The following is an 18,753-nucleotide window of genomic DNA, read 5'->3' on the forward strand; positions in this document are numbered from 1 at the left end:
GAGCTTGAGACAGGCACAGCCAGTGACAAGTGCCAGTGTCCCCATGTCACCTGCAATAACTCCAATGTCTGGAATAGGCCTCAGTAGAACAACTCTGGTGTGCATTCCTTATTTCTTCCAAAGTATTACCAGCTCTGAGCCAACATTCAAATGACTTCTCAAAACCCACCATCTTTTAAGAACACTTTCCAAATCCCCACTGGAACGTTTCACTGGCTAGAAGTGAAGAAATGTTAACATTAATTTTAAAAAGACATTTTAAACTCAAAAGCTCCTGTGAATTAAAGCTTTCCTTCAGAATGAAAGTCAAAGACCCAAATAAGTAAAAAATAGTTTGCAGGTTTGGGGACACACACATAAAGCAGGAAAAGCTGCTAATTAAAGCAACTAATTTCATTCAAGTCCAAAGAGTCTTTTGCAAGAGACTTGAAAGCTCTACCATTGCAGTCAATGCCACTCAACTTTCTGAAGAGGTCTTAAAGTAGTACGGTTTAATATGCTTTTCCTAAGTATTAGTGATGTTAAGCTCCACAGAGTGTCTTGAACAATGGTAGCAGTACATCCCAATTTTTAACATCTTCATTAGTCCATAGTAGACAGAAAGTCTCTTCAGTGTAGCTAGACTGAAGAGCTACCATCAAATCCCATTCCTAAAGAAAAATCCTGCTCTGCAGAACCAAATCAGCCTGTCAGCTCACACTACCCGTACCCTGCTCTGGGTTTACTCATGGACTGTGTTATTCAGAAACTTAAAGAACTACAAAGCAGTCTGATTAGTTGTATTTATTTTTTTTATTAGGTTTATTATGACTTAGAGTTTCTATTACTCCAGCTGGGTAAACCACATTTGAGAGTAAGTTTAACTGCAGGACTTCAGTTTCAGCCAAAATCATTTTTGCATTACTTTATTGTAATATAGATTTAAATTTAACATTTAAAACTTACTTCATTAATAAGCAAGCCAAGCTCAGTAGCTTCAGTGCAGGATGTACTTTATGTAACTTGCCGCACATTCATGTTAGATTTATGTATACGGAGAAGAGACCGGTCAACTATACGATTCATAGGAAAAAGCAAAAGTAAGCACCATTTTTACCAAACTAAACAGTTCTCAACTCAGTGTTTCTTACAGAAAATCAACTCACTTCTGGCTCCAGGACCTATGGTTTGGATAACAGCTGAAAGCTATTTCCAGAATGTCAATTTTCTACACTGGCACAAGAAATATAGTCTTTAAAGCAACAGATACTGGACTTTATTTTTATATATTTTTTTTTTAAGAGACAACCTGTTCTCCTTGTGTTTACCAGGTGAATACATGCATTTTTGATCATTCTGGCAGAGGTTAACAAAGAGCAAACAGCAGTCAGGGCTAAATGAAAAACAATCAAGAAGTCGCCAAATATTCAAGGTACAAGCAAAAAAAAAAAAAAATAACCCTCACAAACATTAATGCAACCAGTTTAATATCCAAGCCTGCTTTTTTCAAAGCAAAACGGCACAACTTAAAAAGCCAGACAAGTTGTTTCAGATGGTACTAGGCTGAATTAATGCTTTGAAGCATTAACAGGATTTCACTGCAAGGAAAGGGAATAGTACTTCAAACAGGCTCTGTATATTTGGGCTAGACCAGAAGCACCGCTACAGTTTAGTCCATATATGCAGAACTGATACCAATATGATCTTACCTTTACCACATCTAAGAGTAAAGTGTGTTAGAAGTTGCAGAGCATAAGCATCTTAGTTTTACAAACCAGTTAATGAAAAAACAGAAGAGCTGAAGAACGGTTCTCACACGTGTCCTTTCTGTTTGAGACTCCAGATTTTTCTTTTGGAACAGAAAAATCCCTCTGCCCACAGCCTAATAAATACTAACAGAATATATTTAGATACCATCTTCAAAATCTTTGTTGAAAAAGCAGTCTCCAAATGAAAACTAGCTTCATGAAGTATTAGTATTTTACATAAAATAAATCTTATGAATCGTAGTTAATAGCATTAACTGAAATTAATGTATACTGAGTCTTCAGGTGATGTGCAAGTTCAGCTACATAACACAGGTGGGGGTTTCAAACAGTTCTTACCATCTTGCTTTGGACAGTTTGTACACTTGTCCCATAACTACAGAGCCTCTAGCTACAGTACGTGCAACTGTTGACATCTTCAAGAGCTCTTCAATGCAAAGAAATTTGATGGAAGCACCACAAAGCACAGAAAACATGCTCTCGGTAAAGAGCCTTGAATCCCAAGAATTTAACACATCATTGCTGTCTTGCCTTGACTACGGAACACCAATGAGAGGACACCAGGGTAAAAAAGGAGCAAAAACTACAGTGAAGTCTGCTTCAAACAGGGAAGATAATACAAAAAAGATCTGACTCTACAAGCATGTCAGCAAAAGTCTTGAAGAGCTGTGTATTAACATGGAGCTCAGGATGCCTTAACTCAGCTAGAACATCACCATTTTTTTCAGTATTGTGAATCTAGCATAGCTGCATTTCATCCAAGAACCAGCCTACGCTTCCAGTTAAAGCATGCACACCACCTCACTAAATACCCCTTCCCAACTTGCAGGTTTGGAGCTCTTCATTTTCTTGTTCCTCCTGGATTACCCTTTCCCAGGCAGAGATTTACAGGCCCTGAAAAGCCAGAGCTCTCCACCAAAAACTTGCTGCACCTACATGTAAAATAGTTAGGATGCTCTTTGAGACCAACAGATATCCTTCCCCATTCAGAAACAGATTTTCAGATCAGCCTTGATCTCTAGTTCAGTTTTAGATTATGCTTAAGTTATGGCAGCCAGAGTTCAATCCTATGAATGTAAGCTCAACCCAAGAAGAAAGCCATTTATCCTTTAAGTCATCCTTACGGCATGTTTATCCAGAGCTTTATAATCAACTTCCAGTTTTAAATTATCTTCTTAGCACTTCACAGAACCTGCATGTCACTCCCTCCTGAAGGAGACGGCATCACACAGAATCTTGTTTAAGTTAGTCCAAGTTCCCACATGTGACCAGAAGACTTACTTGTTAGAACACACCCCTTTTGGAACTATTCCCCCTCGCTCCCTCTCCTCCCACCCCTCCCCAGCAATGGGCAATTACTTCACAAGAAATGCAAAATGGGATATGGGTGTACACAAATCTACCCTTCACTAATACTGAACAGAAAAGCCTATCTTCCAATTACAGGACATCTTTCTCTAAATTTAGGTCAGCACTGGTGCAGTCTGCACTGTGTATGATTACCACAAGGATAATACCAATAAGTACATATATTTTCTCAAACTGATTTAAAAGCCTATGAAGTTAATTGGGGAAAAGTTTAATATTGCTAACTTCAGAGCACTAGAACACACAAAGTGAATCCAATAAAGATCCTTGTATTGATTCAATATTAAGTATTAATTGCATGACCATCATAGCACCTCTTTACATTATCACACAATCACCAGAATTGTCAACTGCTTTTAAAACTAAAAAGGGTACAGTCCAATATTTATAACTTGCACACTGTTACTATATAGAAACTAGGTGCATGGTACAGTGCTGCAAAAATGGAAGCCTGCAGTTTTGACAAAGATGCCAAGTCATGTTGTAGACAATTTCTGTCAAACTGGCAATACTGTTTAAGCAAATACTCAACACAGCAGGAAATAAAGGACAAAAAAAAGCATTCTAAAACCAAATAAACATCTGAAATTTCCTTTCCCTTTAAGAATACAAGTAAGGTCACTTTTAGCCTTGGAACGGATACATGTTCACCTATGATGATCTGGCTAACTACTACACAATATCTGATGTCCTCTGCTAAGAATATAGTTTAAGAAAGCCGCAGTTACAAGAGGCATCTAATGTAATATCTAAAATTTCCTTTATGGCAATTATTGAATTCATTTGTTTTAAACAGTGAATATGGAAAGATGGCCTCATGTTTCCTTTTCAATAGTACTCTGAGGATCAAGTGGCTTTCAAGCAGCATGGTGGGTTTGAAATTTTTGCAGTTTAGATCATTCTGTTGCGTTTATGAGTTGGTGAGTCTGTAATGACATCGCCACACTGGGCTGAGGTACGCTTTCTAGTTCCACCATTGTCCAAGTGGAGTGCCATTTCTTCTGATATGAAAGTGTTCAAATCAACATCATGGAGTCCATTTCTCCTTCGACTAGCATTGGAGCCACTGCTCACGTGAGTGGGCGAGCCCGGGGTACTTGAGCGAACACTTATACTAGCCATTGCACCACTAAGACCTGGGGGGAAAAAAAGAAAAAGTATTTAGGTCAAACAGTAAAGAAAGTTAATTTTCCACGTGTGGCAGAAGGGGTTAAGCTTATCTGACTCCTAGTGACATGTTATAGGCACTTTGTCCTGTTACTTTTACCACAAGTCCAGATCACATGTTCCCAACTTTTAGACCATAAGAATCTTGCAACGACTCAAACTGCTTTTTATGACATTAAAACTGAGCTTATACACCAGGTTGTAACAGCACTCTATGGCAAATGCTAGCTCCATAAGCATGACATGCTATTCAAAAATACATGGACATACTCAAGAATAGATTATTCCAATATAGAGGCTTCACACTAGAGCAACAATTACTCCGAAGAAAAACCCCCTACCAAGGACTTTCCAGGCTGACCTGATTCGGTCCTTTTTCAGATGCCATCGCCCCAGTTCCCTTCACTCCCTTGTCACTGTAGTTCTAAAGACAACTGCAGTATGACAGCAGATCTCAGGTGTATACCACCACTAGTTTTTAAATAAAGCTTTATTTAAGGGCTGCCACTATTAACCAACACATTGGAACTATCAAAATCCAAAAGAGCAGGCAAAAAAAAGCAAGCCAAAACAGACCACATGACAATCCCCCAGAATTTGCTGTGACTGTTCTGGATCAGATCTGTCAACAAGTACCATGCAATTACTTTGGTTTGTGTTCAGGTTATTAATAAAATCTTTAAAACAGAAGATTATTTATTGTAGAAAAAGGCCACAAACAGGAAAACCATGAGCTTCATACTAATTTAAACTTTGTCTTCAGTAATGTTACTACTACAACTTTGCAAAAGCATAATATTCCAAAACAAGTTTAGTAAGGGCTAGTACATGAAAGCATAACAATTCTTCTCAATTTGGAATTCCAGCTATGTTTGTAGATAAAAAGGAGCTCAGAGATAAGAAATATCTTTGCTATCATGACTGCTTCAAATCTAAGTATTATGAGAGAAATTTCAAAAACATCTGTTGGCCCTAGAAATAAACTACCAAAGCAAGATCATGCAGGAAGAGGAAGAACAGCAGAATAAGAGCTAGATCTGGATGTTTCTCTAATAATAAGAACACACAAATGTGGTGCTCTCCAGGAAGACTTCTGTCTCTGTAACCTTCAAAATCGTGAGCTCTCTCAGAGGTCTTCTCCAGTTTCAAATATGCTACATCTTTGTCCATACATCATACATCTTGTGTGTGTGCAATGCCATTTAATATGTATCTTCATATATGGTCAAGTAGGCAGCCAGGTCAAGCCTACCAAAACCCTGTCTATTAGCTGCTGGTGGGCCAAATAGGCAGCTTCACAGGCTCTGTGAAGAGGAGACTGCAAGAGCCACTAGAGCTGTTGGCAGAAACCTCAACTAGAAGGCAAGTTCTAAAGCCATTTGCAGCCACAGCAGGTTGATATCAAAGTCAGGACAGAACAGGCCAACCAATTTCACTCTGTTGTATGTTACTGTGGAACAAACACATAAAGCTTCTATCTTGTAATAGCATGGGATTTGCTTTTATACAGAGTGGGCACTACGCAACAACAAGTAGAAGCAGCCACTAATCACTGACACTTCTTAGAGCTTTTACTTACAGCTCTGAGTAGTGTTTCAACACAACCCAGAAACAGGGTCTGAAGTCTTGATAGGGACCCTGCAGGTTTTATTAATATTTAAGTCATCATTCATTCACAATAACAGTATTTAAACAGCAGAAGCTGTTTTAGTGAAAGGGTAATTCAGAAACAAGGGTTGTTCCAGTACTCCCAGGATTAAGGTCAAGCTGAAATTCAAAACCATTATGAAAGAGGTTCCTATACATCTACCAAAGAAAGTAGAGCAGCTAATTGGTAACATAGATGTACAAGGAAAAAGCCAGTTCATATACTATAGCTTGGATAAACCACCAACATGCAAAATTTGGGCAGGTAACAAATCACTTCACAATTCAAAGACAACATAAGTTTAATTTCAACTGGCATGACATACAGTAGAAAAAACATTAATTCATCCTGTACATTTAAACTGGAAAAGATGTGACAGTGCACAGGTGACATTGTTTCAAATCCAAATTGATTGCAGAGGTTCTCCCACATCACTACTCCAAGCAAAATTACTCTGAACACACAAGTTCAGTGTTGTTACTTCCACTAAGAGTCAACAATTTACACCACTTATCAGTCATTTACTTTTATATTATACAACCCATAACCAAATGGCCAACATACTAATTCTGTTTTATCATTACATCTCTGTTTAGCACCCAAGTACAAAGAGTTATTCTAAATAAACCCCAAAACCAACCTGTGATGCGAAAACACATTTTCTGGCATCACTCAAGAACTGTGTTTTTAAATATAGCCTTTTCAAGCAACACGCATTTTTGAAAGTGTTATATACAAAAGTCAGAATTGAAAGATGCATCTGTAATATGTTGCAGCATATTCTAAAACAGACTGCCAAGGTTTGCAAGCAATGCCTCAAGCAGGCATTGACTTCCCAGTATTTAGTTAATACTGAATCACTGTATATTTAAATACAGAAACAACCTTCAGGATATAATTAAGAAGTTAATATCTTCAACATAACCTAATGTCAAGGCAGGAGAGTAGTTTGAATTATTTTCTACAAAGATGGCAATACAACAATATTGCATCACAACATTAACTTCTAGTTGCAGTTTAATCTTGCATCTCAGAGGTATTTAATACTGAACTAGTAAGTAACAGTCATTACTGAGTATGCCAGACCGAGTGACAATTTGGTATCAGTTACTGGCAGCTAAACATATTCCATAGCACTCCAATCCAAGAAAGCAGAACTGACAAACATTTGGATCACAGTTTAGGATTGAGTAATCAAACTAATATGGAAGAGAATTCCAGAAAAAAATTCAAGGAGTGCATTGAAACATCAAGTTGCCGTTTCATGGAAGCAACATCTTTGAACACAATCAGCAATGCAATTGAAAAGGTCTGTTCTTTGACCAAGAAAGAATCCTTCAGGAGTTGTGATCCACAGTCCATTTTTTCTTGGAAAGTTCTTGTAACATGAAGAAGAAATCTCAGAAAACCCATTTATTGTGAATTATTCCAAGCTGAAGTTTTCAGTGGACCCTGAGACCTCTTCCCAAAGCATTTAACCATTTAAAGCAGTAATGCAAGCAGTAACAGGTATCAGAAGTAGTAAAGTGACATGACTGTAGCAACACCACTTCACAACCTCAAATTTCTATATTGTAATTAACATGACCTGATCACAGGTACATCAGTTTGTCCGTACAAATAAGGTGTCTTTACTTCTTTCACAACCTCATTAATATCTCTGAAGTCTCACAGTGCTTTCTACAGGAGACAATTCCCTTTCTACTAAGGCTTTTACAAAAGGACACATGGCTTTCTCCCTTTTTAAACTTGAAAGGATTGAAGAGGAGGTCTGAAATATTTTGCAGTACTTACTACATTCTCATTCCTGCCATATCTCTCTAGTCATCTGGCATTTCATAGCCAGTAATTTCACAAAGAACTCTGCTTTTGTCTGAAAGTATATTCTCACGCACTTATTATAGTACTGTTAGAAAAAGTTGCAGTATAACTAGTACTGGTCACAGTTTTTTCTAGTTTGTAACTGAGTACTCTACAAAACTATCAATGATTAGAATACTTGGCTAAAAGTATGTTATGGAATATGAACTACTTAAGGTAAATAAAACTGTCAACTCAAAAGTAGCAAGTTATCAACACTGGCCTAACAAACTGTAAATGCCATTTTATCTGCACTATGAGTCCATAATGAGTTACTCATGCCTCTACCACAGAATATATTGGATAAACTGCTGTCCAGTATAGTAGTAGTATTAACTATTGTTTTCTGGAAGTTTTAATCAGGAAGTATCAAAAAGAACATTCATGCTTCGATAAGCATGACTAAAGCAGGAATTAGTTAATAACCCCAAATAAATAAAATGGCATGCAGATAGATCCTTGTCATTCCTCTGTGCCATACTCACCCTTCCACAGTACTGCCCAAAGAGCAAGTTTCAGCAGCACATACCAATGCACAGTTCTGTGATAGCTATATATACACACAACCTTTAGATTTAACTCTTTCAAACTAATCTCAACTCAGCCCTCCAATCCCCTCTTCTAACAACTGCTTCTTCTCCCTTCTGCTAACAACCACTGATGTTTTATACTTCAGTTTAACATCTGAGATGAGAATAGAGAGGCCTAACGCAAATTCAGGCTCTTCAAAGAGTCCAAGCCACACACTTCAAAATGCTAGAGCAAGGGTTCCCCCTCCACAGGGACTGACTTAATCACATTAGTGATATACATTGACAATAAAGCTAAGGAGCAAACCAACTAACCCTCCCTCACTGTGCTGTCACCCTCTCACAGCATTTTCAGTTAAGAACACTCAAATCTAACACATTTCAGCACTGTCCTCCTAAGCTGCTACTTCCTCAAATCACAGCATTTTCTGTCATGATACTGAGAGCATGGTATGGAAAGCACAGAGCACATCCTGCATTAAAAACCCAAAGCATTATTTCAAACATGGGCTGTGCACAGGCACCAGCTGCAGGCCTCACGATGCTGGCTACAGCCAGGCAGACAGTGAGCCGGCACATGTCAGCTTTTGGGAATCTTATCACTATTAGCTCAGTTTGATGCAATTCTGTCATTTGAAACTCTTCTCTCACAGAACTGGATATGGCAGGATGCACCCAGAAAGTAGGTGAAGATACATCCATATCTATGCTAACTACAGCAACATTTTAGGGACTGCTGGACTTTAAAGACCCAAATTTATATTTGAAATGGTAAACAATAAAGGTATTTCTTCTATGATTGCATCTAAAAATCTAAGCATCAGATACACATTTCTTGTAGTTTCAGAAAAAATCCACTCGAACTTCAGAATAAAAATAGCATGTATTACCTTGAGCTACACACTCTTGCTTTTCTTGAAGGCTTTAATTTCTTTCTAAGTATTCACAGCTTAAGTTTCCAGCCATGTTTAATTTCAAAGGTTGCCAAGCAGCATACTAATAATGGAAAACTGATATTATGGGCAAAGATTTTTTATTTAGCAGAGTTTTACTTTCTCAATAGGTTACTTGTTTCCAAAAACTTGTTCACAAGTACCCTGAAGTTACACTACACATTTCAGTAACAGCTGTACGGCATTGATGCCATAGTAAAAAGGTACATCACATACACCTTAAACATTCTTGTGTCAGTACACTTTCACCATGATGACTTCACTTTTAGCTACTGTAACAAGTCTTGAAAGCAGAACAGAAGGGGAAAAAAAAAAGAAGTGTCCTAATAGCACAAAAACTATTGATAATCAATATCACAAGATTAATTTTGAAGTCCAAAATCCCTAGCTTTTGTCAAGAAAGCAGTCAACTACCTTGTGGACCTATAATATGGGTCTGATGTAACAAAGTCTGAGATAGAGGTAAGGCTGAAAAATTCAACTTTAATAGATCTCTTTTCAGATGCAGTATACAGTTTTAAGATTGAATTGACACCCAAAGATACTTCTAATGTTTTATGCCAGGGCATACACCTAGAATTGTGTTTGATGTTCCAGAAAATATTTCATTATTGGCTACTTTGTTGCCACCACTACTGTAAACAGGTTTCAGATGTGATTATGAAGCATTCAGAGGTTACATGATCTAAACAGAGGTACTGCCCCCATCAAAGAGCACGATCAGCAAGTTATGGCATCATGGTCTTTAAAACTATTAGTACCCATTTCTGAGAAGTCAAACCAACTCTGCTTCCACAGAGCTTTATTTGGTGCCATAGATTCATGCCTATCCCTGCTTCACTAAAAGAGTTCTTGCTCAGAGCAGCAGAGTTTTGGCATTACACCTCAAATGTAATTCAGCCCATCCACATCACCAATGAATACTCCATTTCCATAGCATCACTCTTTGACACGCCAATCAAAAATTCCCCTTAAAGCCTTAGCTCTGAACACTTACTGACACTGTTAACAATCAGGTTTTCTCACATTTCCTCACAATACCTAGAAGGAGCAAACCACATTTAAACAGTCTGCCAAAAATGATATGTTTATCTGTACAGAGGACAATTTACACACACCTGAAGATCCTACACAGCTTTCAAACATCAAAACTCAGTTCTGAGAAGCCCTACAATAAATACAAAAATAGTTTGGAAGGTGGTTTAATCACAACTTCTCTTAAGAAACAGGGGAGAGAAGCTGGAGGAATGCAGACGTTGTAGGCAATAACCTAAGAACAGTTGAGGCCAAATATAAGCCTAGTCACTAATGGATTAGCACAAAAGCATTTGTGTCAAAGACCAGATTGAAACTGATATCAGGAGAACCTAATTCAGAAGGTGACTGACATGTAATCCTGTCAGCCAGCTGATGAAGAACACATTTCTAGCCCCTGCAGTGCCAGCACAGAGCAAAGAATTTCCTACAGTCCACGTGACCCTATACTAGGTTATGAACTATGAAAGAAAATCTTATATCTCATGGTTCAGATTCCCATGCTATAGAGAAGTGACTTCCATAAACCACCTCTGTATAAAACAGATGCTGAGGAACAATACAAGGACATGAAAAGAGTCATATTACCAATAAAAATGCCTGAGTTTACTCTCCTTGAGAGCTCACTGTGCAGAAGGGAGTCTAGCTAGCTCACTCTCACCCAAGAGTAAACCAACTGTACACCAGATTCAACTACAGTTTCAGAAAAGATTGTTTAAGAAGGTGTTTATCACACCATATCAGGTGATAGCCAGATTCTGCACTTGTTTTCCTCATGATCACTTGAGGAACCTGAAGTCTATAGGACCTGATGAGATGCATCCCAGAGCCCTGACAGAACTGGCTGCTGTAGTTGCCAAGCCACTCTCCGTGATATTTGAGAAGTCATGGCAGTCAGGTGAAGTCCCTGGTGACTGGAAAAAAGGAAACACCACACCCATTTTTAAAAAGGGTAGAAATGAGGACCCTGGGAACTACTGACCTGTCAGCCTGGGAAGACCATGGAACAGATCCTCCTAGAAGCTCTGCTAAGACACATGGACAACAGGGAAGTGATTCGAGACAGCCAGCACAGCTTCACAGAGGGCAAGTCCTGCCTGACCAATCTAGTGGCCTTCTGCAAGGGAGTAGCTACATCAATGGACAAAGGGCTACAGATGTTGCCTGTGTGAACTTCGGTAAAGCCTTTGACCTGTCCCCCACAACAGCCTTCTCCCTAAACTGGAGAGGTATGGATTTAGTGGATGGATGAGGAACTGGTTGGATGGTCATACCCAGAGAGTAGTAGTCAGACATAATATTCTCTCCCCAACCCTGCAAAAATTTGCTAGTTATTTTCTACTAGGCAAATCTTAATATTTAACTAGTTGCTAGCATAGTATTATCATTTTCCAAGAATTCTGTTTACTTTAGCATTGATATGAATGCCAAGTCTCTTCATACTTCAACACCACCACCAAGAGTTGACATTTAACTGTTAATTTCACAGCTGCAGAATATTACAAATTCAAGCCTCATTTTTATACAATACCTCTTCCTCATTTAAAATATTTTGGCTATGCAACTTTTTAGTAGCTAACATGCTTTATGCATGCAAAAACCCCCTTAGAGAATGAAAGATACCATCAGCTGGAACACCAAGTACATGACATATTAGGACAACAACAACAGCCAAGAGCCAGACATGCTTTAAGAACCCCCACCCAATTACAACCAAGTAGTATTGAAAAAATTACTGTTACCATGCAGAGCTATGGCTTCACGGAAGGGTTGCAAATCAGTCTCTACAGATGAGCTAGTTTCTGTTGAAGTAGCTCGGTTAGGGGATACTACAGTCAGTCTTGGGGGAGCTCTAGAATTTCTTGGAGGAGGAACTTTTCCACATAGGAAGCTGATCAAGTCTTCTCTACGAATAGTTCTTCTGCGTTTTTTAACCCAAGCTAACACATCCTTATTCCGCCGCTGATAGCCAATTTGAATTCCTACATCAAAGCTTCGCTGATGGACATCCACACTTTCTGCAAGAAGACAGAAAAAAGTTCTTAGTATGACAGATAGAGCAATGTAGAGTATGGCACATCACTGATACAGCTGTCTGTCAACCATGGGAAAGAAGGCAGTTTTCTACAGGTTACTGTGACATCATACCAAGTTAGATCTAACAAATTAACCAGCACTGGAATTAAGTCCTAGTAAACCTAAAGAAAGTATCAAGCAAAAAATTCCTCCCCATTTACAAGTCAAAAGCAACTCAACCACCACCTAAATAGCATTTGCTATACTTCAAGTCAACATTACAGCACTGTTCATGAAATCGTACTGGATTAACATTAAAACCACTTTGAGCTTGTCAGTCTGAGGAAGGTACTTAAAAATCAACAGACAATGCTGTTTAAGAGACACACTCTTAAAGTGCATCAGTAGAGCCAGGAAACCCCACATAAAACAAGGAATAATTGCTTTTCTTACTTCTGATAGGTAAGGAATTTTCAGAACACTCAGATTCCTTTCGAGTCCTTCAAGCTTCACCTCAACTTCAATTGCAGAGGCAATTCATAGGAGACCATAGTTTCAAAACTAGTTAGAACACAAGTGTTCTCAATGCCTTTTAATGAGGCAACACACCATTTACAAAGGAAGTCTAAGAGAATTTCATTCCCCGTGTAAAATCCCATTGCAAATTTGATATACGAAGGCTTTAAACACATTATTTGCCATTAATCCCACTACTAAATGCAATTTCATTCTCCATTGATGTAACTGGTCACCTGTGCACATCAGTTATAACTTTGCCTCTAAGAACCACACAAATGCCTTGTATTGCATTGCTTTCCAACTTAAGCTAGTAGCCAGAAATGTACTTACTGAAGTATGAGGAAGTTTCTCACAACAGGTGGGACAAACCCTCTTCTCAACACAATTAGCCTCATCTTGTTTGTCATACATTTGTTATCAGAGCTTTGCCAACAGGTATTTCAGTTTTATTACAATTACTACTATGTTGCTCTAGTTCCATTAACAGATATCAATGTATCCACTCCAATTTCATTTACTCAATTTCCATAGTGGTGTTGGGCTTTTGTTCTTTTTATTTTTTAATCTAGCAAAGCTGGTAACACCTTTTGTATTCTTGCTTTACTAATGAAGTCCAATGTAACACTGTTTATGGCAAATGGCTCTTAAGTGATTTGTTTAAGAACAGCTCTCCAAGATACCAGTTTACAGGTAAACTGTGACATACACATTAGTCTGCTCACACAAAAATTAAAAATAAAATCACTATTAAGACACATTCTAAGGCACCACTGCATGGTCCACAAGACAGCATTAAAATCTACACTATCAGAGAGCAGCACTTCAAACACAACACAACCTACCAAAAAAAGAAAAACATCTCCAACTGATCATAGTTATTAAATCTTGGAGCTTTTAGTATATAAGCTCTACAGGTATACACAGAGCATACTTAACATGTTAGTTACTTTTATGCACTCTAAGAGTATTTTGCCTATGCTGCTTTATAATTAAAAGGCTAGAAGACTTACAAATGCTAATTTCTGCAAAAGCAATGGCAACACAACAGACTATTCCTCCAGCCATTTTATCCTCCAAAGCAGCTCACAGTAAAAGCTGCCCAAATACTTCAGAGCCAACCTGGAAACGGACAGTATTGCTTTAATCATTTTCTGAAATACCTTAAGTCCTTCCCAGACATGAGGAGCCCAGCTTGATGGCAATAACCTGCTTTCCTTGTAACACAAGAATGCTTTTCAGAGGACTAACCAGGAACTAGTTATGAGGTCAAACACACTGACTGCTGAGGCAGCATGGACAAATTTCAAGAATCATTACTCCAGGAAAGTTTAAATTTTTATAGTAAAAGCTACAAGTACTTTGTTTACAAAGCTAAGCTGGCAAAATATAAGTGCTCAAATCACATACATTCTGAAATTACTAAGTAAGAACTAGCATTAGCAAACATTCCACTTTTTTAAAAAATAAAAATAAAGTAAACTATAGGCTCAGAAGCCTTATTCTACTGCCTAAGACTTTCTACAGCAGCCTTAAGTTCTAAATCCTACATTACAAGCTATGCCTTCACTTCCTTAGTGCCATCTGGACAATACTCACGTCTTTTCAGTACTGTCTCTATCAGCAACACCAATCAGAAATACACCATTTAAGACCTTCACAGTTGGTGTGAAGAAAAATGCTGACATTCAAGACACCATGGCATTCTCTGTATGCACTATTCCTCATATAGCTCATTTAAAAGAATTATGATGCCTCAAAAATCCAAATATGTATGACATCAGAAACCAGCTGACAAGGCAAGATGCAGTTTGTGGTGTTCAGTTTACCACACCAAATAGTTCTCCAGTGTTTTGACAGAGTTCCCCAAAGCACAAACATTACTGAGTATGTGACAACAGGAGATTTTTAAAGAGCCAGGTTCATCACTGACAAGGGGAAATTCACATTAAGAGCCTCCAACTTGCCTGGTATGCCAGTGTCTAGCTGGTTCTTACCTGTGTTCTCAAACTTCGACCCACTTGGAAGTTAATTTAAAATAGACAGATGGCAGTTTTGAGTAACTGAGGTACTTCAGCAGCTAAAGATCCATTTGAAGGAAGGATTTGTTTCAGCAAAGTATTATATCACACCTGACTAAAGACAGCTTCCTGAATTCTAGTTTCCCCAACATTCACACACATGCTCTTTTATTAATAAAATTGTTGCATAATAATATGGTTTATTTTGTCTATAGCACAAGTAATCAAATGATTCCACCAAAAATAAACAGTTTAAGTCTCTAGTAAAGATGTTATAAGTGAGAGCAATACCATTTGTAACAATAGACTATAATTATTCCAAACAGTTTATTAACACTACATGTTTCTACTCTAGCACCATGCTCAAGTGACCAATGTCCCAGACCAAGGTCTGGTGACCCACTCCCTCGGGCCAGCACCTACCCTGTTATGTGACATGCTGCCCCTTTGTATGACCTGTGACACATACACAACATTCAAATGCACTTTCCACAAGAGTGAAGTCTCTGGCACGGAGCGTTCTGCACCTATGTTTCCTCCTTGCTCTGTCCTCATCTGTCAGAAACCAAATTAGCCATCACAAACATACTAAGTTCAATTGCTTAAAATTAATCCAAAATGGGAAAACTAGGGACAAATGAAAGAACGTGCAGGTAGAGCTATAGATAATGTTGCACAAAGAAGAAAAGACACAAACAACACACCTCACAACTGAAAAAAAAAAGTATTAAACTACAAGTCAGAAAAACAACTTGGAACTTTCAAGCATTTTTCCTTCCTAGGAATGGAAGACAGTAACAATGGGAATCACACTGTGTCAACTTAAGCCCACACTGATCTAGATATCATTTTTGTCCAATCTTTTAAACAAACTCCTGCAGACAAGAATTCTTGTGATAATCCAAAGAACAGCAGAGTTGAGAAACAGATCCTGACCAACACACAGTAAAACAGCACAAAAGCACAGCCACATGCAGAGTGCACTCTTATCAAAGTTTCACCTAACACCGTTTTCTTCCAGCCCCCCCAGACACAGTCATAATAGCATTCTAGTGCTTAAAATAAACTGGCAAGCTTACTTAAGAAGCCTTGCTGTCACAAGATGTTAAAACTTTCTGTCACATAACATCTACACAGTTTTACAAACACTAAATGCACATTATGCTTCACCACAAATGTACATGTATTTACTGAGATGCCAATGTTTAATACATCAAATACATAAAATGCAGGAAATTTAAGCACTGTTTAACAGGCTACTGCACTCTTCCCTTGAATTCACATCATCAAACCACACACTAAAGACATCCTTTTTTCAATGGTCTTGAAGTAAAACATCTTTTAAGTTATTAGTCATCAACATGAGGCAACACAAAAGATTCAGCTACCGTCAGCTAAATTGGCCCAGGGAAAACTTGCAAGATTCAGGAAGCAGTCTCGGGTTAGATTTTATCAGGGTGAATAAGAGACATTAACAGGCCCTGCTCATGAGTAAGCCAGGCAGGCGGCAGAGGGGAGCCCAGCTCGGCGGGGACGGCTGGGGGCAGCTAGGGGGGGCAGCCCCTTACCTTTGTAGAGGTTGGTGACCGCAGTGGCCGCGTTCTGGAAGGGAACCCAGAGGGAGAGCCCCGGCTGCTGGCACACCCGGTCTGCAGGGAGGGAAGGACACACGCTGTTTATTTTGGAGTCACCAACTCCGAACGGCCATGTTAGGTTTCGCCATTTTGTTCCACCTTCCGAAGGCAACCCGGGACCAGAGCCGAGAAGGGCGGGCCGGCAGCGGGCCGGGCCCGAGCGGCGGCGGCGGCACAACCCCCCCAGCCCGCCGGGGGAGCGCCCGGCACGGCCCCCGCCCGCATCCCCCGCCGCACAATGGGGCCGGCCCCGCACTTCGCCATTTTGTCGGAGCCTCTTCCCCGGGCTGGGCGGCAGGAGCCGCCGGCAGGGCCGGGCTTCCCGGTCTGCCCCCACCCTCCCCGCCCCCGGCGCTCCACGACCATTCACAGGCCTCGTCCCGGCCGACTGGGGTCTCGCCGAGGCCGCTCTCCCCTGGAGCGCCGTGCCTGCCCGGGGCCGGCAGGGCCCCACCGACCGATGGCCCGGGCCGACCCCTCCGGGACACGGGGCCCGGGCCGGGCCGACGCAAGAGCCAGCCCAGCGGCCCGGGCCGTGCAGGGCGATGTCCGAGCAGCAGCTCCCGTCACGCCATTTTGTTTTCCCGTCTGCCTCTATGGACGGGCGCGGAGCCCCCGGGCCGGAAGCCGCTCCTCCCCCTGCCCAGGCCGCTCTCGCCGCCACATCCCCTTTGTGACGCCGCCGTCCCGTTCCCACCCCACCCCCGGCGGCTCCGCGGCCTCCCCGCGCCTCAGCCCCCCCCGCCCCGCGACCCCGCCGACAGCACCTCCGGGCCCGGCCCCGAGCCCGCCGTGCTCGGGCTCCACCGCCCGCCAAGCCCCGTCCCGCCCGGCTCAGCAGTGACCCCCTCCCCGCCTCAGACCCCCCGCAGCGCTCACCCTTGTAGAGCTGCGCCACGGCGGTGGCCGAGTTCTGGAAGAGGTGCCAGAGCTTCTGCTGCTTGTGCTCGGGCTGCGCCGCCGCCTCGTCCTGCAGCTCCGGGGCCAGGGCCTCCTCCTGCTCGGCCTCGGCCAGGCACTGCCGCTCCCACTTGCTGAACCAGTGCTCGGGCCCGTGTTCCTGGATCTCTGCCTCACCTTCCTCCTTCTTGTCCTCCATCCTCCGACCGGCTCCGCGTCTCTCCCCGCCGCCGCGCAGGCCCGGCCCCGCCGGGCAGCCGCGCTCGACCCCCTCCGCAGCTGGGCCGGCCCTACCTCACCCCCATACTCCCGGGCCCGGCCCGCCCGTCCGCCGGCTCCAAACACACTGAGCGCCGGCACCGCCCCGAGCACAGTAAAAGCCCGTCGGAGACGCCTATGAACTGCTGCTGCCCAGTGCCCGCCCCCGCCGCCCGACTGGCCGTCACCTCGCCGGCACCGCCGGTTTGAACGGCAGCTCCGGCTCTCACTGGGCCGCCTGCACGTCCGTCAAGTGTGACGTACCGGGGGGCCGGGCCCCGGCACAAGATTGGTTACGCTGTCACACACCCGTGTGCAGATGGCGTCGGCCGCGACGCGCAGGCGCAGCGGCCTCCCCCGCCGTGGCTTGGCCCTCCCCCTGGCGTGATGCGCCGGGCCCCGAGGCGGCTGCGCCCGCCGGCGCCCCTCGCCCCTGCCGGGCCCGGGTCGCGGGCAGCGGGCAGCGCTGGGCCGCGCGGCGGATCGTGGGCCTGGCGCCCCGGTACGGCCGCAGCGGGGCTGCGCGGGCAGGGCGGTTCTGCCATCTTGGCGCCGGGGCCTTCCCCGAGCGGGGTGAGGCGTTGTCCCGCCGCGGGCTCACCCCCGGCCGCTGCCGGCGGGGCCGAAGCCTGTGAGGTGGCAGCCGGCCGCCGCCTACCCACCTGAGGGGAGATCCTTGCCCGGGAGGTTGTTTCTTCCGCCCGGCCTGCGGGCACGGCCGGCGCCAGGCCCGGGGGAACGTGGCTGTCCCGGTGCTGGGCCCTGCGGCCCCGCCGGGCCCGGCTCCCGCGCCGGGGCGAGCTGTCACCGGGGGCTGCGTTGAGCAGGCAAACCCTTGCGATCCTTGTTCTACTATGTTTACACTGGTTTTTTTACCATTTCTTGTGGAATATTTGCACTGTTCCAAGCAAAATTCCAACAGATGGAAATCGCAGTTTATTTGTGCGTGTTCTAAGAACTCATTACCTCACAATCTCTTCAAAATGCTGCTGTGGAAAACATCTTCCTCACTACTCCCATCACAGTGCTACTTTCAATCAAAGCAAACGTCCCCCCGTGCCAGCTCATGTGCCAAACCATGAGTCTGTGTAGAAACAGTGAT

At 42.5% G+C, this 18,753-nt stretch overlaps 1 protein-coding gene across 1 annotated transcript; it reads right to left on the bottom strand.

Moving 5' to 3' along the window:
• Positions 1-786: 786 nt before the first annotated feature.
• HAPSTR1 (HUWE1 associated protein modifying stress responses) lies at positions 787-17,795 on the bottom strand. The gene is made up of 4 exons (XM_080354142.1): positions 17,373-17,795; positions 16,428-16,508; positions 12,049-12,324; positions 787-4,249 (listed from the first exon to the last, which is right to left on the bottom strand). Exons 1-4 carry the CDS (start codon positions 17,590-17,592, stop codon positions 4,005-4,007), a joined length of 822 nt encoding a protein of 273 aa, XP_080210268.1. The 5' UTR covers positions 17,593-17,795; the 3' UTR covers positions 787-4,004.
• Between the last annotated feature and the right edge of the window lie 958 nt (positions 17,796-18,753).

Source organism: Nesoenas mayeri (genome assembly GCF_963082525.1).
Source record: "Nesoenas mayeri genome assembly, chromosome: 15".
Taxonomy (NCBI): Eukaryota; Metazoa; Chordata; class Aves; order Columbiformes; family Columbidae; genus Nesoenas; species Nesoenas mayeri.

What these genes read in the sequence shown, in the direction of transcription:
- HAPSTR1 (XM_080354142.1), bottom strand. Translation starts at nt 17,592, where the DNA reads ATGGAGGACAAGAAGGAGGAAGGTGAGGCAGAGATCCAGGAACACGGG. An exon ending in CGTGGCGCAGCTCTACAAGG is followed by an intron (nt 16,509 to 17,372) that starts GTGAGCGCTGCG and finishes CCCTCCCTGCAG; the next exon opens with ACCGGGTGTGCCAGCAGCCG. An exon ending in GGTCACCAACCTCTACAAAG is followed by an intron (nt 12,325 to 16,427) that starts GTAAGGGGCTGC and finishes GTCTTCTTGCAG; the next exon opens with AAAGTGTGGATGTCCATCAG.